Source organism: Balaenoptera physalus, assembly GCF_965194825.1.
Source record: "Balaenoptera physalus genome assembly, chromosome: 1".
In the NCBI taxonomy this organism is placed as follows: Eukaryota; Metazoa; Chordata; class Mammalia; order Artiodactyla; family Balaenopteridae; genus Balaenoptera; species Balaenoptera physalus.
In genome coordinates, this window is record NC_138882.1 from 44,144,868 (window position 1) to 44,168,154 (window position 23,287).

The 23,287-nt window shown below is 36.0% G+C and overlaps 1 protein-coding gene across 6 annotated transcripts in view; it reads left to right on the forward strand.

The window, feature by feature from the left end:
* Nucleotides 1–23,287, forward strand: part of KCNK2 (potassium two pore domain channel subfamily K member 2) — a 231,375-nt gene that overhangs the window by 140,324 nt on the left and 67,764 nt on the right. For all 6 annotated transcript variants that reach the window (XM_082473253.1, XM_082473255.1, XM_082473252.1 and 3 more), the window contains 2 exons: nt 20,118–20,278; nt 22,495–22,681. In XM_082473253.1, the coding sequence (XP_082329379.1) occupies nt 20,118–20,278; nt 22,495–22,681 (348 nt within the window). The remainder of the gene's footprint in view (nt 1–20,117; nt 20,279–22,494; nt 22,682–23,287) is intronic.

Here is a 23,287-nt window from a genome sequence, read left to right on the forward strand (position 1 = left end):
TGTTGTATAATTATTAGAACACAGCTACGTCCATTTATTTTAGTATCGTCTTTGGCTACCTTCATGCTATAATGGCAGAGCTGAATAGTACAACAGAGGTTATATGGCATGCAAAGCTGAAATTTTTAATATCTGGCCCTTTACAGAAGAAGTTTGCCAACCACTGGACTAAAGAAAAGAGTGTAAAGCAAGGAAAAAAATACAATTTGTAAATAGAAGACCTGGATTTGTCTTGATTCTAACATTATTCACTGTGTGATTTTGACCAGATCATTGAACTTCTCTGAATTATTTCCTCATGTGAATAGTCCAAATGACTTCCTAGTAGGTGAATAATAATAGTTGTGCTTGCCATCTCCCAGGATTTTATGAAAACTCAAAGGATAATATATTTCATAATGCTTAATTAACTACTGTGCAGTTAAAATTGATCATTTTAAAAGAATATTCTGTATTTCTCCATTTTTCCTCATTGTCCGATAAAGATTGAAGTGAGCTTTGTGACTCAATTCCTATGAACCTCTGATAGGGTAACCCTCAAGGGCTTATAATCTTGTTTTCTGGAGAGAGGGCCCATAATGTATATCGGATTCTCAAAATGGCCTGTCATTCTCAAAAAGGTTTAAAGCCATTGGCTTGAATAATTTCTGTTTTAATTTTCAGACTTATAGAAAGTAACATTTTGTAGCACTTCAAAAATTGAGAAAAAAATACCATATTAGAAACATCATAGCAATATGCTCATGTAGATGCTGGCCAACTAACTGCTTAGAGAACTGAGTATAGTGCTCAGAAAGAAACCATGTGAAAATACATTTCTAAAAATAAGAAAATCTTATGTTCCTGCTGAGCTCTGAGTGATATTATAGTGTCAAATATTTTCAGTTCTTCCAAACTCCTGCAGATTCTGAATTGTTTTCTGTAAACATGATAAGAAATGTTACGTTTTAGAAAACTAGAGTATTACCATCCCCATTCCTGACACTCTGGGTTTTAAAAATTCAGTCTTCCTCCTATTATATAATTATTAGAATATAGCTACATCAATTTGTTTTAGTATTGTCTTTGGCTACCTTCACGCTATAATGTCAGAGTTGAATAGTACAACAGAGGCTATATGGCCTGCAAAGCCAGAATCTGGAAAAGACTATATATATATATACACTTTGCTGTATACCTGAAACTAACACAACATTGTAAATCAACTATATTTCAATAAAAATTAAACAGAACAAAAACAAGAAAAGCATGCAAATGTAAGTATAAGAATTTAAAAAGTGGTACTGGATAAAGGAAAAAAAAAACTAGACCAGGAAAATAGGCTGGGAATGGGAAGGCACAATTTTAAAGGAGTTTAAAAGACGATATTTCTTCTCCAGTTTTTTATATTACTTGTTTTCACTTTGGATTTGTGTTTCTAAACTGTGAACATACAGTGTGAATGGGGGCCTCAGAAGTTCTTTCCACTTAATTCAACGTGGGCAGGCTTAGTAGCAGGATAACATAAGTATAGTTAGCTACCGGTTAGTACATTTCAGTTCACTTCCTTCTACTGAGTGGAAAATCCTCCCATATTCTCTATCTATAGGCTCTGGATTGTTATGGAAACAAGGAAACAATATTTTTATAGCTGTTGTCCTGAGCTATCTTTAGGAGTGTCTTGTTGATTTCTTACTTGCATTCCAGGATTAGGTTTTCTAATAGACTGAATTTAGGGTAAAGGACTTAATCTGAGATAGTCTTCATAGCTGTGAAGAGATTACAGAAAAGAGAAAACTGTATTAAGGGTTCACATTTAGGGCACGATCAGGCCTTCTTGTAATTATCTTTTTTTGTGTTCGTGTTTCACTTCAAGCTCAAATGAGACTGTGTAAGAAATTAAGTAAGGATACAAGGTAGTGTGGAACAGTGACGTTCGTACTCCTTCCCTGTCCCCCACCCCAGAAATCCTTCATTTAAATTAAACCTTATGAATGTCAAATATATAAAACAGAAAATGGAACTATTTGTGCGTGTACGTGTCTGTCCGTGGGGGGGCAGGGGTAGTGGGATGTATCCAAGAGCAGGCAGCCTGTTTCCATAGTAGGACAAGGCTTGGAGGTCAGATAGGTGTGCATTTAAACGCTGACTGTGTCACTTTCAATTGCTCACGTGTGTTTTACTTAACATTTCCGAGCCTTAGTATAAATAAGTTTTGAGACATCTTTTCCAGAATTTTTACTTTGGGAATTAATTGAGGAAAATATACCCAAAATGCCTAGGATACCACAGTCCCGCCCTTATAGTAGATTCTCAGTCAGTGTTAATTTCCTTTTACACATCTTTCCAGTTCAAACGTTCCCAGAGTTTGGGGGATGGACTTTTCCCCACCATCTTCTCCTAGTCCCAAGGCTTAGAGCACATATTCTACTATCTGTGGGAAATTGTGGAAAATAAATTCTAGACAGCAAAGGAAATTACCCACATAAAGCAAAGATTTCCATTAGGTAGGACAGAACCAATAAAAATTAATAGCACATGATCAGTGAGTCACCAACTATTATTAGGTGGATTCTTTGAGCTTCTGATGGTTCTTTCCTTGACAGAAATATACAAGAGGTATAGATTGGTAAGACCTGTAAAACCCAAGAGACATTGAGAAGTCAGGAAAATTGTGGCATCGGACTGAAAGATTTGTCTTTTGTATGGTCCCTTGTGTAATAATATAATAATAGCAAAAAAAATAACATTCAGTATGTACCAGGTACTGTTTTCAGTACTTTATGTACGTATTCAAACATTGTCATCCTTGCCACGACCCTATAAGGGAGTTACTGTCATTCTTCCCATTTTGGGATAAGCAAAGGGAGGCATTGAGAAGTTTAAATAACATGCCTGAGTCATGCAGTGAGTACGTGGCATTAGTGGGGTTTTAAACCCACAGAGCGTGGCTGCAAGGTCAGCATTCATACCCTCTGACCTGTATTGCGTCATATGTTGAGAAAAGCAAGGTATATGTGTTTTACCATAAATTTTTTGTGTACTGATGGTATTTGTTCATCTCTCCCTCCTAATGGTTAAGGACTTAGTTTCAAGACTCTACCTTTCTAGGTGAAAGGATGATGCCGTTGTTACCTTTGGAAAATGTACAAGTAATTTGCAGAAAATCAGCTTGAAAAGCACTGGGCTCTGATGGATCCTCCAACACTTTTTACTTGTAAATATTGAATTGAGCAAGGTATATCTTGAGCAACGTATACCTTTACCATGTGTGAGAAAACCTTGTATGATATTTAGACTGAATGGCCTTACTGTCTTGATGTTGAGGATATGAAGCTTTTAAACATGAAAATGTACCTCCTTAATTTTCCTTTTTAGTGTATTTTTTAAAAACTAAGATACACAAATAAGTTAGTTTGAAGATACTTAATTTGTCAAAATCAAAGAACGCATGGAAATCTAATCTCATATTTGAGGTGAATCTTAAAAGATGTTGGATGTTAAATTTAAATTGAGTTTAACCAATGTCCCTTAATGGTTTGGGTGATGTATTCTTTCATCTAAATGACCCAACTTCAGCTGTCGTCACTCAAGTTCAGTATCTGGATAATTATACATCTTTCAGGTAGGTTGGCTGTCACATTCTCTCTCTTTTCCTTTCTGACACTGACAATAGTTGATGAGTTTTGAATTACTGCCCCAAGGTAATAGCCAAGACAAGCATAGTTCCTTACACCATAATTTCATGTTAAATTGTATTAAGTATGGACACTCAATACTTGAAAACTTTGCATTTTGTCTCTTCAGCCTCTGCTACCTAATTACTACCAATACTTCAATTTTCTTAGTCTCAGCTTTCCATATTTGTGGAATGATGGGGTTAGAATTCTATTGGCCATTTCAATTCTTACATTTTATGATTTTGTTTAAAAACTTCAGGTGCCTTTTCCCTCTCAATTTGTGGTTGTTTATACTGTGAATATGGAAAAATACTAGGCCATCTCGGACAAGATACTTTCCATCAATCCTGTGAGAGATGTTGAAGTAGTTCCTCCAAAATAACAGGCTTTGCCATGATACAATTATTATGTTTACCACTTGCTAATGAAGGATGAAATATCCGATAGCTGCCAGTGCCTGCTTGGCTGTGACAGTAAACGGTGAATTGCAGTAACATAGAGTGCTTTGTCTATTATTTGATTGGTATCAAATAGCTGTTTTTGTTCCATGGCATAATCTGCACAGTGAAATGCGTGAAAAAGAATATTGGCTCAACTCCTCCTTATTCTAAACGTGTTTCAGTGGGAAAAGTAGTGTCAGCATGAGCTTCACCATCTTTACCACCATTGTTTTCATCAACAGTGGACATTTCTTCAGAGCACCACTGGCAGTACCTGAGCCATGCTTTATGGCCGGAAAAGTAACATTAGCCGGCGGATACTCACTGACTACTTGCCATGTGCCAAGCACCATACCATGTCCTTTATGTGTAGTATATCACATAATCCTCATTACTCTTTACAAATGGGGAAACTGAGGCACAGAGAGTTTTTTGTTTGGTTTTAGTAGTTTTCTCGGTGACAGAGTGGCAAAGTTAGGATTCAATCCCAGATATTTGGGCTCTAGAGCCTACAGTTTTAGTCACTATGCTATACCACCCTCAGTATCCTTGAAGGTAGATTTGAGTAAGTCTGTTTGCAATTGAGGAAAATTATTGCATATCAAAGATAGTGTAGCTTTCTTGGCAATTCAGATTATGAATGTCCTCCAAGATCCAACTTTCTAAAATGAAAAAAGAAAAAAAATTTTGCATTTATTATGTCTAATATATTCCTTTTAGAGGGATTGTATAGTTTTATCATTTGACTGTTTACAGTGTTAAAGAAAAAAATTAATGACCCTCATTAAAGAATAGTAAGGCAGACTTTATTCAGGGCCACTGTGATAGGTATAGGAACCACTGCAATAGAGTTTCATAGTGGGGGAGAGAGATTGGACTTAACTCTGAATACAACAAGGCAAAGTAGGGATTTATAGCCAAGGAGCAGGGTGGGGAATCAGTGGATAGAAAATTACTGAAAGGAAACGCAGGGAGTAAGGGGTGATTTTAGCCAAACCGACCTAACAGGATTCTTGCTAAAGGCCTATCAGAGGTAATCAGATATCACCTGGGCGACGATGATGGGAGGATAAGGAAACTGATCAGATATCGAGGGTGATCAAATACTGAGGATGGGGGATTCTGGCTAAACTGACTCAACAGGATTCTTACTAGAACTGGACTTTACAAAAAAGGACACGGGAACCCAAGGCTCAGTCAAAGCAGGAGCTCAGAAGAGCCGGACCAAAGTTTGGTCAAAGACAGAGTGTTTTCCAGTAGGTAGTATGGTTTTCTTTATTGCTTTTCTTTATTGCTGTTTTATTGTTTGATGTCATGTATGATCAGGAAGATAAGATCAAATTATACTGAAGTTCTTATAGGAAGATTCTTTTAACAATAACCTTTAAGGTGTGATTTCCAGAAAATGCATTATCACAGTTCAGATCCCTGATTATAATCTCTCTCTCTATGTGGGAAAATGTAAGTTATCCAGATTTCTTGCTAAGAAATAGTTCCCTACTTCCTTGATGCTGTTGGATCATTTTTCTCCCCTCTTGGGATAAGAGGAGAACCAGATAATAAGAGGCAGTTAAATGGCACATGAATTTGCTGCCATTTATAGAAACATCATTTCATTACACCTTGAACAGATTTCTGTTTATTGGCTTGAGCTTCAGATGAAATAGTTGGCCAACATTTAGTGGTCATGTTTTATCAAAATGCACATCTTAAACACTTAGAATCCAGTCCAGAACAGTTAGATGCTCTCACTGTGAGAGGCATGTGGGGACTGAGAAGGACTTTGAAATGAGCTGTTTCACCTTGTCCTGTGCACTCTAGGATGTTCTCACCAGGGGGATGGTGGGTGAGGCTCTAGTGCTACTTAAATGCGCTCTCTTACTCCTGCTTCCCTCACTGGGTCTCTCTCCTTCCTCACACATGTTTGCATAGGTGAAAAGAGGATAGGACGCAGTTCCAATGTATTAAATAAGAAGCTGGAAACAATATGCAGGTAGATTATTATTGTTGTTCTTTGGCACAATTCTTTTGTGAGAGAATTTTCCTTCAACATGTAGCTGCAGTTGTAGATTTTATAACTATATCTTGTGAACAAAAAAAATCAAAAAGCAACTTAAGAAATATGTAACTTCCTATAGATTTGCCATTATTCAACCGTGATGTAGGATTTTATGATGTAAGTCGCAGCTAAAGATAGCAAGGGAGCCATCTTGTGAAATACTGTTTGAACTGCAGGCCAGTGGCTTCTGGGCCAAAAGGAAGGCTGGTGATGTTAATGGTGAAACAAAAGGTCAGAACAACCCTTTGATTTAATTCCTTTAACTGACATGTTTGTTTTGATGCACCTATACATTCTTTCCCAGCCTGACTAGGTACAAAAGCAAGTACCTGCAGAATAGTATGTCCAGTGTATAGTTCGTACTCAGGTTATTCAACAACTGAGCCCAGAAGTTTGAGGAATGGTATTTGTAGCCTTGATCCCAAGTACGTGCTCTTAGTGATTGAGTTAACAGTTTAAATCTCAGCCTTAATGTTTAGTAAGTGTTTAACCTTGAACACATTGCTTCAGTAAACAGTTTCGACATTCAGAGTGAAGGTAATTAGTTGTACTTCATCTCATAGGGCTGTGAAAGTTGAATTAAGCACACATATGAAGGAACTAGCATTGTATCTGTCATGTAGTGAGAGAGAGACAGAGAGAGACAATGTTCAATAAATAATAGTGTTGGCCATTATTTCTATTATTGGTAATGACAATTATCTTATTATTTTCTTTTTGGTAATGAAAATATAGTAATAAAGTAATACCATAGCTGGGATAAAAGAGGAACTCTAATCAAGGTCATCCTACATACATACAGTTTGCTTCCTAATTTTGTATTCTTTTCTCCTGAAGAGACTCTCCCCCCATATTGTATAGCTTTAGACTCATAAAACCCTACTTCTGTCACAGGGTGTAAATCAGAATCACTTCTGTAGATATTTTAAAATACATATGCACATTCCCCTCCTCTCCCAGTGAAAGACAGTAATTTTGGTGTTCTGGGGTGGATTTTTAAAATTTCCTATGTGATTCTGATGTGTACCCTTGGTTTAAAACCAGTGATCTAGAAGAACAATACACTACTTTGTGAAAGTTCTGAAATGGTTGCATCTTTTTATCAAGACATTGTTTAGTTGTCTCTTAATTAGAATCATACTTTTCTGGAACTATATTTCTTCTTCAGTGTTCGATTAGCTTCTTTGCTTATATGGCAGAGATGTGGGTTTGACTAGCTTTTTAAAAAAGACCAGGTGTGATTATCATTTCACTATGTTTTCTGAACAGCTGCCTCTTTTTCTTAGGTTGCTAACAGAGTACACTCTGAACTTATGTTGTTCTCCTCACCCCACCTCCAACATTTTATTCTTATGCCCTACAGTATTAATGTTTTTCTGCCTCTAAAGTAATTTAAATTGTTTTATATTAAAATATTTTGATTGTTACTTTTAGGGTTTTTTTTTTAATAAAATTTGCACAAATCAATAACTTTCTTTTTTCTTGTCAGTCCTGACTAAAATTAAAAGGAGTAAAAAAATTAGTATAGCAGAACCATTTAGATCTGAGCATGTCTATTAAATAAAATATAGGATATTAATAAAATCCGTAGGCATTTCTTTTTAATTCAACTTATTTTCTTGAACATCTGCTACGAGCAAAGCACCACACATTGTATGTAGAGGAAAGAAAAATGACTAAAACAGTGTCTTTGCTCCCAAGAAATTTGTCATCCAGAAGAGAGAAAAAAAAAGCATGTAACCAAATGGTAAGAATTCATGTCAGGGTCATACATAATCCCTCCAAAGGAAATAGAAAGTACTATGTGTGTGGAAAGAAGGCAAGATCACAGCTGGTTGAAAGGGAAAGGAATGACTGTGTTGAAAGTGGTGTATGGGGCGGGCTGGGGGCAGAAAGGACAGAAACGATTGCAAATGACAATTGAAGGGCCACATTTGTACCAGTTAGAAGTAGCAAACAACATAAAAAATGTAAGGAATCAGAAGAGTCTAGCTTATTTTTTTCAGTGAGTAATGATGACTCTGGTGTTACCAGAAGGTATTGATAGAACAATTGCATAACAGGGAGTTTGGGGGAAGTAGGAATTGTGGTTTGCAAGTAAAGGCCTTGGAACACCTAAGGGTTTTACAAACTATGGAGTATAAAGACTGAAACAGTGCTTTAGGGAGAACAGACTGTGATGAGATGGATTTGGGTGAGAAAAGACCACAGTCAGTCTATTTTGATGCCCTGAAGTAGTGGCATTGTAACCACTGAGAAGCAGGGAAGGAGAATGGAAGGGTTGTGATGGAGAGGGGATCTGCTTCATTGCCTACAGAGCCATACGGCTTTGGGATCTGGGCTTGAGGAAGACTTGAGGACTCTGGCCCTTTGGTGACTGATTGAAATCTAACCAAATGGTGGTGAGGCCATACGTGTTGGGTCAGGGTATTGTCCCCATGACACAGAGTTCAGGAGCCTCCTCAGCACACCTGATATGGGGATGTCAGGGCTGGGGAAGGGGCAGGCTTCTATGAAAAAATGCTCCTTAAAGAAAGTCTTCATCAGACAATCCATAAGTTATTCAAGAAAAAGGTCACTAAAAAAGAGTGGCAAGACAAAGTGAATTAACATGATAGTTATCTGCTAGTCTTCCACTAAGAACAAAATCCTGAATTACTGGATGGAGGGAGATGAAATCTGCTAATCTGATTATTTCAAAAGGAAAAGTACTATTCAGAAGTCAACACAATAAAGAGAAACCTCAAATCACAACCTGTGCACAGAAGAGATTTTTAAGGATAACAAGAGAGTTAGTAGAGGGATACCTTTATGAGCATCTTTCCATAACCCCACGGTTTCACGAGAGCCACAAGGAACCAGCTGTTTGAAAACATTTTAGGTCCAAGCTCTAAAAGCCAATCAGGTACTCTTGAAATCCTCCACACTTGAAAAATGAGAAACTGCCTCAGTAGAATGGAGAGAGGGCTGCAGTGAGGGGCAGAGAGTAGAACGGGAGTTTCAGAAAGAATATATTTATTTAGATGTCCAATGGAAATGCACTAGGGCTACAGTGAGAACTAAAACATGGTCCCTCACAGAACTTCTAATTGCAGAACTGATGATTACAATCTAGTGAGGTAAGTCTTAGGTTAAAGGAAATGTGTACACAGGAGGGGGACCAAGCCCAATCTTTGGGGTATGTAGTGAGGGCTCAAGGAAGGCTTGTTGGAGAAATTAATTTCTAACCTAAGTAATGATGGAATTTTAGGGATCAGCCAGGTGAAGAGTGGTGGGAGGGGGGGGAGGGTGTGCATTTGAGGTAAAGGACGAAACATAATCAGAGAGGATCAATAAGGAAGTAGTTTGGTTAATTTATTTGTATCTTTCATTTACATGGTACTTACTTTTCACATAGAGTGAATTTTTTTCTTCATAATAGTAACCAATTTGCTCAGCATTATTAATTGCATAATTATTCAATTTCCAACTTATTCATGATGCTTAAAAAAAAAAAAGAATATTCTAGTCATTCTTGTTCTTTTATGTTTTGTTACATCCAATTCTACACTAGCCCAAGCTGTTCTCTAAAGCTCTTCCATATGTCTTGATAAGATTACTTTTAGGTATTTCATATTTCCCTAAATATTGAAAATAAGGTATTTTTCCATTTCATTTAGCACATTTGAGATTGTGCTAAAATAGAATAATGCTGTTGGTTTCTGCATATTTATCATGTATTCAGCTGTTTTGCTGAGCTTTTCTCTATTCGACAATTTTCAATATTCTCCTGTATTTACAAGAAATTTAGTTCCATACACAACAAATATTTGTCTTCTTTATAATAATTATTCCTTTTATATGTTCATTGCCATTAAACCTGCTAGAACTTTCAGATAATAAAAAATAATAGTTGTAAAATGGATATCTTTTTCCCCCTGATTTTAAGGAGATTCTTCTTGTTGACCTTTAATACTAAGTATGATATTAAATGTTTTGAGATAGATATTCTTTGTCATGATAAGACAGTAATTTTCTGTTTCTAGCTTTTAAGAACTATAATAAATGGTACAGATGGTTAATCAGATTGCTTTTTAATAGCTATAGTAAGTCTTGATATCATGTAGAGCAAATCTTCCCACCTCACTTTTTCCCCAAATATTCTTAGCTATTGGTCCTTTACTTTCTTTTATTACTTTTATAAAATTCCATCAACTTGCACTGAAAATCCTTCAAAATATTTATTGCAGTTGCATTATACTTAACATAAACTTGGTAAAGCTGATATCTGTAGCTCTCTTCATTTTTTCAGGCCTTTTATGTCATTCATTTTGTAACTTTTTTGATAATTTTATCTAGAAAATACTTATATATTAATTATTATATTTGTTCTTAGATATATTTATTAATATTGTTATTGAGATCTTTTGATTTTGTATTGCATTTGCTGGTTGGTTTTTCTGGGGGTATAGGAATGTTGTGTTGCAGATGATAAAAGGCCAGACACTGGACCTAAAATACCTGGGATTAAATCCCAGCTCCCCTACTTTATTAGCTGTGTAATCTTGGGAGAATTATTTAACCTCTCTGTGCTTCAGTTTCTCCATTTGAAAAATGAGAATAGGAGTACATATGTTATTTGGTTATTGTGAGAAGTAAACAAATCAATATGTTTAATTGATTGTAAGAGTGCCTGGCACATAATAAGCACATATGAGTATTTATTATTATTGGGTTGTTGTTTTCTTGACTTTGAATCCAGTATACCTGTTCTTGGCTTTATTACATAGACAAGCATGTTGTACAAAAAATAGTAATAGCTTCAACTTGTACTTTCTCATTTTATACCTTTTTTCCCCTAATTCTATAGCATTGACTCACAATACAATATAGTGGAGAAGTCATAATGATGATGTATTTTTCATGTTCCTGATCTTAAACCCAATGCCTGGAAGTTTCACCTTAAGTATATGTTGGCTATTAGTTTTTTGATTAAAAACCAGGTTAAGGACTTCTCTGGCGGCTCAGTGGTTAAGACTTCATGCTTCCACTGCAGGGGGCGCAGGTTCGATCCCTGGTCGGGGAACTAAGATCCCGTATGCTGCGTGGTGTGGCCAAAAAGTAAATGAGTTTAAAAACAAAAACCAGGTTAATAAATTTCCTTCAGTTTCTAGTTTCTAGGTCTGTTTTAGAGTGATCAATTTTATCAAATGCTTTTCTGCATCCTTATACCTATGAGGCCTTCGAGGTTACACTAGACCCCTATAATCAGACCCTGGCAGGTCCTACCACCGTCCCTTGTCATTCAAGCCTCACCTGCCTCCGCAGTCTCCCTCACATGTGCCAGGCTCACTTCTGCCTCAGGTCCTTTGCACCAACTCATTCCTCTCTTCCCCCAGATATTTCCATGGCCCTCTCCCTTCACCTCTTTCAAATCTTTCCTCAACTGTCACCTTCTCCGTGGAGCCCACTCTGACCACACCATTTAAAATTACAGTCCTACATGCCATATTCCTAATAACTCCCATTCTTTTCTATTTGTTACACCATGTAATGATTTCTAACAATTACAATTTATTCTGTTTATTTTCTTTACTGTCCAAAACTAGAGTAGCTCCATTTGAACAAAGAAGACTTTCTTCTTTTGTTCACTTATTGTATTTATAATGATTAACACATTGCAGTCAATAAATATTACTTGAATAAGTTGAATGAGTGAATCTGTTGAGATAGTCATATTGTTTTCCCTTTCAATCTGCAAATGTGGTATATTGCTTTAGCTGCTTTTCTGATGTTGAATGAATGTAGATTTGTCACTTTCTTATAATTTTGTCAGCTTTTGCTTAATAGTTTACAAAGTTATGGTGTTTGGCACATACAGAATCATGATTACTATAACATCTCTACTATTAGAGTACATAGTCACTCTCATTATTACTAGAAATATGTGTAGCCTTTAAATCTATTTGATCGATATTAATATTGCTATGCTGATTTTCTTTGGATAAGAATTTGCTAACAAATCTTTTTCTATCCCTTTGTTTTTATCTGAACTGTGATATTTTTATAAACTCTAATAATCCCTGTCTTTGCCTTTAGTCTGTTTACATAAATTGTGATTGTTGATATATTTGGGTTTTCTTCTATTCGTGTTATTTTATGTCATCCTCTTTCTTTGTTTCTTCTCTCCCTATTTTTCTACCTTTTGTTGTATTGATAGTGGTTGCTATTATTCTTTAACACATTTTTAGCTAGTACTTTTAATTCTATATGTTAGCCAAACAACAGTTAACTTACTCATTGAACCTCTATTTTCCCATCCATTGTGTTTACTGTTGTCCATTGTTTACTTTTAGTGTTTGCATGTGTGTGTTTCTGTGTGTGCACATGTTTTGCAGTTAGTAGTTGACTAAATTTTTGACTTTTTTCCCCATTTCTCTGCCCACTTTTGTTTCTCCTATGCTATGTTGTCCTGCTAGGCTCCTTTCTTTTTTCTGAAGTATATAATTTCTCAAGCACACCTAGATAGTTATTTTAGTAGGAGTTCCCTGGATGGTAAGGTTTCTTGGATTTTGTATGTCTGAAAATTGCTAAAATAGGTCCCTCATTATTTTTTGATAGATTAGCTAAATAGAAATTTTCAGGATGATGGTTATGTTTTATCAGCACTTTGAAGATGTTACTCCATTATTTTACAGTGACTATTATTGCTCATGTATTGTTCCTTTTTAAGTAATCTTTTCCCTCCTTCTAGCTGATAGCTTTTTGGATTTTATCTTGATTCCTGTATTCTTTGGTTTCTCTATTATGTGGCTGATAGCTTTTTGGATTTTATCTTGATTCCTATATTCTTTGGTTTCTCTATTACATGTCTAGGTGTGGATTTTACATTTATTTACCATATTCAATACTGAGTGCACTTTCAATATGGATCCACAGATCTTCAATTCTTGAAAATTCTCAGTTTAAATACTGTTTCCATCTTAGTCATTCCATTTTCTTCTTCTGGACTTACATGATTGTAATTCTCATGTCTCTGTCTCTAAAGGCCTCCTTCATGTTTTTAATTTTCTGTCTCTAAAGGCCTCCTTCATGTTTTTAAGTCCCCTTTCCTTTCTGAGTTGGGTTCTTTATGAATTATTCAACATCACCTTCAAATTCATTAATTCTTTCTTCACCTCTATCAGTCTATTTCATCTATTTTATTTCTTTAAAAATTAGTATGTTTCATTTCCAAGATTTCTTACACATCCCCTTTCTTATCTGTCTATTCATATCTTTATACCTTTTTATTGCATAATTTCACTAAAAATTTTGTTTTTATCTCTGGATATTCTAATATACCTCTTTCAAAATTTAAGTTCAGACTGTCCCATGAAATTATTCTCATTTAGATAAATTACTGCTTTAGTGGTTGTTTGTGTTTTTGCTTCTTAGCATTTGCATTATTCATAGACTTTTGTTTAGAGGCTTATGTTGAGTGGTTTATATTCTACTCTTTTTCACTCTCCTTTTACTTCTCACTCTTTATTTATCTACGGGGTCCTTGCAGAGTTTCCTGACACATGACATTAACATTTTATGTCTCAGTATAGACTATTTCGAGGCTTTTCTTGGGTCTGTCCTACTACCAGTGCTTAAATGCTGCATATTGAGAGTACCTGTGGCCTCTGAGTAGATTTAGTATTTGAATAGACCTAGCTTAGCCACTTCCTAGCTGGCTTGCTCTTATATTACAGAGATCCAAGTAAAATATGGGACCAAACTTATGCTAACCCAGCATAAGTGCAGTGTTTTAATGGGAGTATTCCTCACACACACATTGCTATTTTTGGTTTTCAGTGTAGCAAATCTTTGTCTATTTGTGTACCTTCATTAATGTTTAAAGAAAAGTTGGTAGATATCGTATTTAGTTGATTTTATTAATAACTTGGAATTTTTTGAAGCAGTGCTTTCTTCATCTTTGTGTCTGCAGTATCTTGCACAGTGTTTGGCATGTAATATTTATTGAATACTTTTTCATCAAACAGAATTAAATCATACTTATTGCTGTGGTGATATTTGATTTCTGTGTAGAGCTTGCTACCTTATGATATAAAATTGATCAAAAGTAAAATAATAGTAATGCATTTTTTCTTATCTAAATTTCTTCTCCATGAGATTGGGGTAATAGAACCTACTTCCTAAATTTTTGGTCAGAATTACTTAGATGTGTATTTTAAGCTGGGTTTAACTTTAGAATGGACTATATGAATGCAATTTCAATTTATTGTTGCTTTTATCCTTGCTGTTGTCAGTAAATGTAATCATAAACTACTGTTTCCACATTGGAAGCTGACTAAGAGATTAAAGATCTGCATGAACTGCCTATTAGTCAAATAGTGCTCTTAAATCTAGATTATGTATGCTGCAGCCAACAAGTCTAAACAGTTTAACTATGTTACTTAATTTCAGGCAGTCTGAGGCAGAGGGTAGAAAGGCTGCTATTATCCAACAGTGTTGCTTATTACAGGTTTAGTCTGACTTTTTCAGTAGAAGTGAACTTGTTTGTGAAAGTTGGCCACTTGACAGTCTTTCAGTAAATATTCCAAGTACTCATAACCAATAATGTATTTGGGGTTTATCAATGTATTGTTATGGATATTTGATATTTCCCAGTAACAGGTATATTTGTAAGTAACAATCCAAGGTCTACATATTAAGGCTGGAGACGAAAGGCAGAAGTCTAAATTTGAACATCTCAGATCACAAATGCAGACATGTTAGGTTCAGGACAACTTCAGCCCTGAAAGTGAAGTGAAAGTTTGCCTGTTTGATCAAGAAGAGCCCTGGTAGGACCAGTAGCAGAGGCGATTGGGTCTTTTCTGTACTGCCTCTCGGTAAAAACACTTTGCCTCTACATAGAATTTGTGTTCTTCTTTTGACATACAGCATTGTTATATTGTTGTGTAGTTGTATTTATCCTTCATTTCTTTATGGTTCTGCCCTAGGAGTTATATTTAGAGAATCATTCTCCTGTCCTTTCATGTATATTTTATGGTCACATTTTCTTTATATTTGATTATTTAATCTATCTGGTAATATTTAGTGTATACCATGAGGCAAGGACATAATTTATTTCTAAGTGGCTTACTATTTACCCCGTCATTGTTTACTTAATAATCAATTCTAATTGATTCTCTAACTCTACATTGTTATGAAATGTCATATTTACCAAACAGTACATTCAGTTATATGCTGGGTCTTTTCTATGCTTTCTGTTGTTTTCATTCATTAATTTTCCACATAGTTTTAATTATTAAAACTATAGATAACGTAGTTTTAATTTGGAAGTAAATTTTGCCTCATATTAGTCATGCTTTTAAATATTTATTGACTGTTATTGTTAATTTTATCCCAGATGAATTTTAGGATCATTTCATTAGGTTGTAAAAATTTTAAAAACTATGGAATTTTGATTGCAAAGATAGTAAATTTAGTAACTAGTGGGAGAGAAATTTAGTTTTTTTATGAGTTCTTATACAGAAACATTGTATTTCTCTGTATGCTTTTATTTTTCTCTACCCTCTTTCTAAAGTTTTGTGAATTTTTTAGGTTTATATGTCAGTCAACCAGTCAAGAAATATTTATTGATTGTCAATTAATGCACTAGTTAATAAGCCAGTAAGGTTTTGGAGTTATAGTTTTAACAACATATAAGTAAACAATAAATCAATCTCTACACTCATGGGACTCATAGTCAAGTGAGGAATATAGGTATTAAATCAATTGTTGCAAATAATTAAATAATTGCAAGTGTGCACAGTGTTTGAAGGGGTATTATTTATTTGTAGTATTAATAAATTCTGGCAGAAAAGTGACCTGTCCACTTGGGGCTGTTCAGATGGGGTGACATATCTGGGCCTCCTGCTAGGTAATCCACTTACAATGGACCTGCAATAGCTTTCCACGGAAAGCCCTTCCCTTAAAGTGATGTGAAGACGAGATGATAGCTATTCTGGTGCTGTATTTATATAAATGTCAGGGGTTGGCCTACAGGCTTCCATCCAGATGTCTAGCACAGACTATGTACGGTCTCTCAAATTTGACCCTGTCTTATTCTGTAGTGTATTGGTCAATATTAGGTAGCTGGGGGTGGGGGGGAGCCCTAAACTGTAGCGCTTGCCAATTTCTGAGGTGTAAGTATTCCTACTACAGTTGATTTCAAACTATCAATGTGAAGTCAGCTGACTTGCAGAATTCCTGAGAATTTAACCACTGATCTCTCAAGACAGCTTCAGGGTATCTTTGAAACCCCCTCCTCCTCCCAAGTCCTATCCTCTGGTGTCTGCCTCACCCCGCCTCCTCCAAGGTCAGGCCCCATCCATCTTCAGTCTTGTCTGTTCCCTTAAGCTCTTTGGAAGCTGGATTGACTGCTGCTCTTACAACTTTCTTGCCACGCATATGCGATGCTATAAACTGACAGCTGCTCTCCTCAGGCGAAGCATTTTGAGTGTGAACACCTTAATTTAGGAGTTAAAAGAAAACAAAATTTAATATTGTTTCTTTTCCGTTTTCTTCTTGCCAAAACAGTCTGTTTCACCCTGAGGCAAGGAAGGTGCTGCTGACTAACCACAGGGAAGGGTCAGGAAGTCCAGACAACCACTAAGATTAATATTTTAAAAGCTTGGCATACTGTATGGCTTAGAGTCAATGGACACTTTCTGTAAGTCCATTAATAATATCAAGTCATTTAACCAGGGTCTGTTCTTGGGTTAGACCCTGTGGTGTATCCGTGGAGAGAAGACCACTCTTATTTTACGCAGGGAAGAGGAGAAAACGTTAGGAACATCCCCTGAACAACCACGTGATCCTCTCACCTGGGCAGATGTTTAGGGTGTCGTTGGCATGCCCTTTATGTCAGAAAATGGCTAGGTGACTTTGTGTGTGTGCACTGGGTGACTGTGTGGGGGCAGCGACCTCTGAGGCACAGATTCAGCTGGAGAGCTCAGCGTAACGGTGTCGAGAGAAACATTTGGAAGGTGAAGCAGGAAGAGACTCAGAGAAGAATCATATCAGGATCCTTCAACCCTACTCCCTTCATTCTCCCTTCTGCTAACTTTGGAGATGATAAAGAGGAAGTACAGAGATGCCACAAGGAACTGGTCTCTTTTTTGATCCATGAAAGGTGATTGGCTTTCCTTACATCTAGAATTCTTTAGATTTGGGGCCATTTCATTTGTGATATAAACAGACTTTCTGAGGAAATCCTCTGTCCCCTTTACTGAAGATGTTCCAGTGGCTTCTGGGCCGAATCTGAGTCAGTGATGGATGAAAAGTTGGAGCCCTTTTTTCCTATGCCCTTTTAACTTGTGTGGGGCAGATCAAATTGAGCCCTCTGATACTTAGGCTTTTATTTTTTAAACAAACTGCAGAGCCTATTTATAGCAATGCCACAGTCAGTATAAAAAAAAACGTTGTATCTTTTCTTTTTGATCCTTGACCCTTTCTGGAAGTAGGTTACTTCTTATGGATATAACTTTGAAGACATTCGTCCTCTTATGCAAAAAGAGAAAATGGGATGGTATGGGATAACTCAGATGCCTGCCCTACTTCAGGTCACATGGTTATTCATCTGGAGAGGCAATAAAATAGTGTTGGATCTTAGCAGGACTCTCTGGAATAATCAGAGAACCCAGGTCAAAACAGTCCACACTGGGGGCTTCCCTGGTGGCGCAGTGGTTGAGAATCTGCCTGCCAATGCAGGGGACATGGGTTCAAGCCCTGGTCTGGGAAGATCCCACATGCCGCGGAGCAACTAGGCCCGTGAGCCACAACTACTGAGCCTGCGCGTCTGGAGCCTGTGCTCCGCAACAAGAGAGGCCGCGATAGTGAGAGGCCCGCGCACCACGATGAAGAGTGGCCCCCGCTTGCCACAACTAGAGAAAGCCCTCGCACAGAAACGAAGACCCAACACAGCCAAAAATAAATAAATAAATAAATTAATTAATTTAAAAAAAAACAAACAGTCCACACTGCTGATTTAGCAAGGCTCTCTTGTTATTGGTATTCTGCTTATTGATGCTAGAATAGAGGACAGGGTTGATATTGTTGAGTTCCATCTTGGATAGTGTACAGAAATGGTGCACCGTCCCAAATAGTCCAGTTTAAGCATTCTGTCTAACCTTTGTGATGGGCTTTTTCTTCTTCAAGTTACCTTGATACAAGACTTCTCGGCCTTTTTCACACTTGCCCTGGATGGACCTTTGTACATATTGCCCTGATGTTCAGCGTTCCGAGGCATTAGTAGATAAGAGCAGATGGAAGGTAAATGAGTTAAATGTGTAGACAGCTTACATCATGTTCCCCAAGCAGTCAGCAGGTCTGAGAAGCAGAAAGGCAGCTGTGAACTGGAGGCTGCCATGAGGAGTTAGGAAACCCTGCTATCAAGTTCTGTGCGGTGCACATCTATGTGAAAGGCCAATCAGACGCCAGCCCCCTTCTTTCCGGCCAACACTACTTGAACCACACTCCTTTGAAGAGAATCTTACGTGCACCACCAGATCAACCACGATTCTCACTGAGGCTGGGAAATACATTTCAGCCACAAAAACTAACCAAACTACTATTATACTGTGCTTACAAGTATGAAAATATGACCAGGAATTCTCAGACACTTGAAGAAAGTCACCTAAATAAAGGAAGTATAGGATTTCTCTCAAGGAATAGAGTTAATATATGGTACAACATTGTTAAAACAAAGAAATGAATGTAATTATTATTTTCATGGCATAAGAACCAACTAATGAAAACAGGCAAAGTTCTTGAAAATTAGATACATTTGAAAAAAACCACAACCCTCAATAGATGAATTGACTAGCAATGAATACCAAATTGACTGAGTAGGAAGAAGAGAAAGATGGAAATATTATGGGGAGAAAAATGTATGCACTAAAATAACCAAATATTAGCCCATCCCCTCCTCCCCCAGGGCAAGTTTTGTGAGGGAACCACATTAGGACTGGATTTGGGGGGATGATATGAATCCCTTTGGTAATATATGCCCTTTTTGTTTCCAACAAATAGAACATCCAGATTATTTTCAAAAAACAATGAAACAAATACAAAAATTGGCCATTATAAGGCCACAAAGAAAATCTCAATAGATTCCAAAAAGTAAAAATCACACAGGCCATACTCTTTGACAGTAATAGTCGTAAAACTAGAAAGTAGCAACAAAATGCCAATCTTAAAATCCCGATCCACATTCTTGAGTAAAAGAGGAAATTAAAACTAAAATTCCAGATTAATTTAATGTGAAAGGCAATGAGAGGATTACGTATCAAAAAAGATACTCTATGTACTTCTAGAGAACATGCATTCTTTACCTCAAACATGTTTGTAGACATTGCTTTTGTTCTTAAAAAGGGGGGGAATAAAGTTGAGCTGATTTAATCATAACAAGTAGAGCCATCCTTGCACAAAATTGAAAAGCCTTCAGAATCCTCAGAACTTTAAAAAGGTTTGATAATTTTAAGTTTTTATTTATTGCTTTTTGGTAGGTACTTGAATGGAAACAAAATTTAAAAGTTGTTATTAAACTTTAAACTAAATAATTTAAGCATATTTGAATACTCTTAAATGAAGGCAATACACTCTTAGTAAATGGCAATGAAAACTTTGTAGTCAACAGGATTAGCAGTATAGAGAGGTAGAGGTAAATTTAATGAAAACATTGACTTTATTACGTGTGTTACTCCCTCAGTTTTCATCATCTAGTTTAACTGGCGCATTAGCTATATTTTGTAGATTGTTAAAATATTTGTTTATAAGAGGATTTTACATTAAAAGCTTATGTGGTATAAAGCGATTCTTAATTAGTTGAAATCTAGGATTGATATCTTATAATATTTGGGAATTTCTGAATCAATCTTGAGGTCATATGTTTTAAACTATTACTCATTTATAAACAGCTGAATTCTTCTTCTTTGTGTTTTTTAGGATTTGGAAACATCTCACCACGCACAGAAGGGGGAAAAATATTCTGTATCATCTATGCCTTACTGGGAATTCCCCTCTTTGGTTTTCTGTTGGCTGGAGTTGGAGATCAACTAGGAACCATATTTGGAAAAGGAATTGCAAAAGTGGAAGATACATTTATTGTGAGTACAATAGCTTTTTACCAAATATGTTAATCATTTAAATTTTAAAAATATTATAACTTTTCTATTCACCTCAGATACAGTTTAGATGTTCAGTTACTGGGTTTTCTATAACAATTTATATGTACCTCTATTTGTAAGTAACTCACTGTATAGCTATTTTTATACTTCTTCAAATGAATACATTAATGAATGAGAAAAAGCAAAATATATGGAAAAGAAGTAGAAATTTGGCAGTCCTGGGTTCAAATTCCAGATGTATTGTCTCCTAGCTATATTCACTTAAGCTAGTTATTTTACCCTAAAATCTCCATTTTGCCATTTATATAATGTTAACAGTGGTACTGATGATGAGGCATTACTCTGAGAGTTAGAGATATTATAAGTGAAAGCCTAACATAGCTAGTAAACTTCAAATAGCCCTTTTGTGAAGGATCAAATAATACATAGCAAACACGATAAAGGGGATCATATAACTTAATTTAGTAATGTTATTGATAGAGATTTAACTAAAGGATGTAATTTAGTAGAACCAAAAGTGATACACATGAAGATGTTCATGGGTATATTATATTCAATAGAAAAAATGAAAATGCTGTAATTAGATTTTAAGTGAAAAATAATATCATGATGACAGGCTTCTACTCTTGAAAATAAATTATGAATAAAGAAAATAATTGTGTTAGAGACTGAGATTATAAATGGTTTGTTAGTACTGTCACTACTATTACATTTTATTTATTATTCAATAATTTATCTTTTCATAAAAAATTCGACAAAGTATTTAACTCTATTGATGAAATAAGACCACTGAGTATTAGTTTTTCAATTTAAATTATAACTCCAGTTTTAGCATTAGATATGTTTCATATTAAGTTCAAAGTTCATTCTCAAATATTTTTACTGTTAGAGTAAAGAAGGCATGGTTCTTCCAAACTAGTTGTTTTATCCTTTTTTGGGTGTTATACTTTTCTTATATTGATATTAAAAGTATCTTGTATTACATTAACTTAGAGGGCAGGTTAGTGGCATGAACTTGATAATGCTGAATTGTTCTTCATTCATTCATTCAACAGATGTTTGAGTGACTACAGGATGCTGGAGAATGTTTTTCATGCTGTATCCACATCAGTGCATAAAATAAATCCCATGCTCTGGTAGTGAATACATCCCAGTAGTCAAGATTCAACATTTAGTACTAAGCTCTGTTCTGAGAACTTTACAAACATGAATTCATTTAACTCTCATGTATATGATAAGGGTGATAGACTAGAGAAACTTTTATTTCCACTTTCCATTTGATGGTTTTATAGATCTTTATCTCTAGAAAATGTTCAAGCTCTAAAATTCAGTGATTTTTATATGGTGGGGATGTGACGTATAATTGTCATGGTAGATAAGACAGATCCAGGGAGATGAAAATATATAGTGATAATGACAAAAAGAGATATGGAGATAAATGGCTGTATGTACATACTTCACTTACTATGTTATGCTGTAGAGATTTCTGAGAAGGGAAGGAGTGAAAATATATGGGTCCTCTGAGGGCAGCTGTAGCTTAGGGGTGCTGAAGACTTATCCTTGCCTACATACCATGTCTGGTATATTTAGTTGTACAGCTTAAGGCCATAGAACAGAGAGGTAGTTCATCTGGTTCACATGGGAATCAACTGTGGACTTTAAGTCTGTTAGTATTTCACTTTAACCAATTGAAGAATGCTAGGAAAATGTGGTAGGAGTGAGAGGGAAAAGTCTTCATGAAATTAATAATTTTATCAACTATCAACAGTAGATATTTAATTCATGGTTCAGTTTTCTCCATTTCATATATTTCTAGATTATCTTTGGCATGCAATGAGTTGTATGCCTATAGAATAGAAATATTTCAAAAGTAGTTCAGGTAAACAAAGAACAATGTAAATCTGAAATTTTATTCTCAGAGCAAATGTAATTTACTTTAGAAAGTAATTTACCTGTTGTAAAGCTATGTAAGGGTAAAGTAGCATCATTATTAGCATTGGTTGTTTTCAGTTATTCATGTTATACCCAATATTTGTAAGTAAAGACAATTAAAATTAATTATAAGAGGGAATAAAATACCATTCTCATTTACTAATTTGCTAATAACAGTGTATTTATATATAGGTCAACTTCACAGGTACATTGATAATCTATCTCAATCGATTTCTCCCTCTCTCTCTCTCTCTCATCCTTAGAAGTGGAATGTTAGTCAAACCAAGATTCGAATCATCTCAACAATCATATTTATACTGTTTGGCTGTGTACTCTTTGTTGCTCTGCCTGCAATCATATTCAAGCACATAGAAGGCTGGAGTGCCCTGGACGCCATTTATTTTGTGGTTATCACTTTAACAACCATTGGTTTTGGCGACTACGTTGCAGGTAAGTTTTTGCTGGTACTGACACTGCTCTCCTAACCCTTCTCCTTTAGTTAGACTTTTCTCTTGGGTTTGCAGGACAACACAGTGACTGTCTTTGTTTCCCAGGGCTGTCATAACAAAGTACCACAAACTGGGTGGCTTTAAACTAAAGAAAGTCATTCTCTCATAGAAGTTCAAAATCAAGATGCCAGCAGGGGCAGGATCCTTCTGAGACTGGTAGAATCCTTCCTTGCTTCTTCCCAGCTTCTGGAGGAGGAGACCATCAGTCCTTGCTGGTCCTTGGCTTGCAGCTGCGTCATTCCCATCTCTGCTTCTGTCATCACATGGCATTCTCCCTGTGTTCCTGTCGCTGTGCCCAAATTTCCCTCTTCTTATAAAGACACCAGTCATATTGAATTAAAAGCCCACTCTACTCCAGTATGAATTCATCTTAACTAATTACATCTGCAAGGGCCTTATTTCCAAATAAGGTCATGTTCCAAGGTACCAGGGACTTCGACCCATATTTTTGGAAAACACAATTTCATCCATAACAGTGACAGAGCCAAAAAAAAAAAAAGGGGGGGGGGGTAGTCATTCCATGACAGTGAAGGTAAGCAAAAAGGTA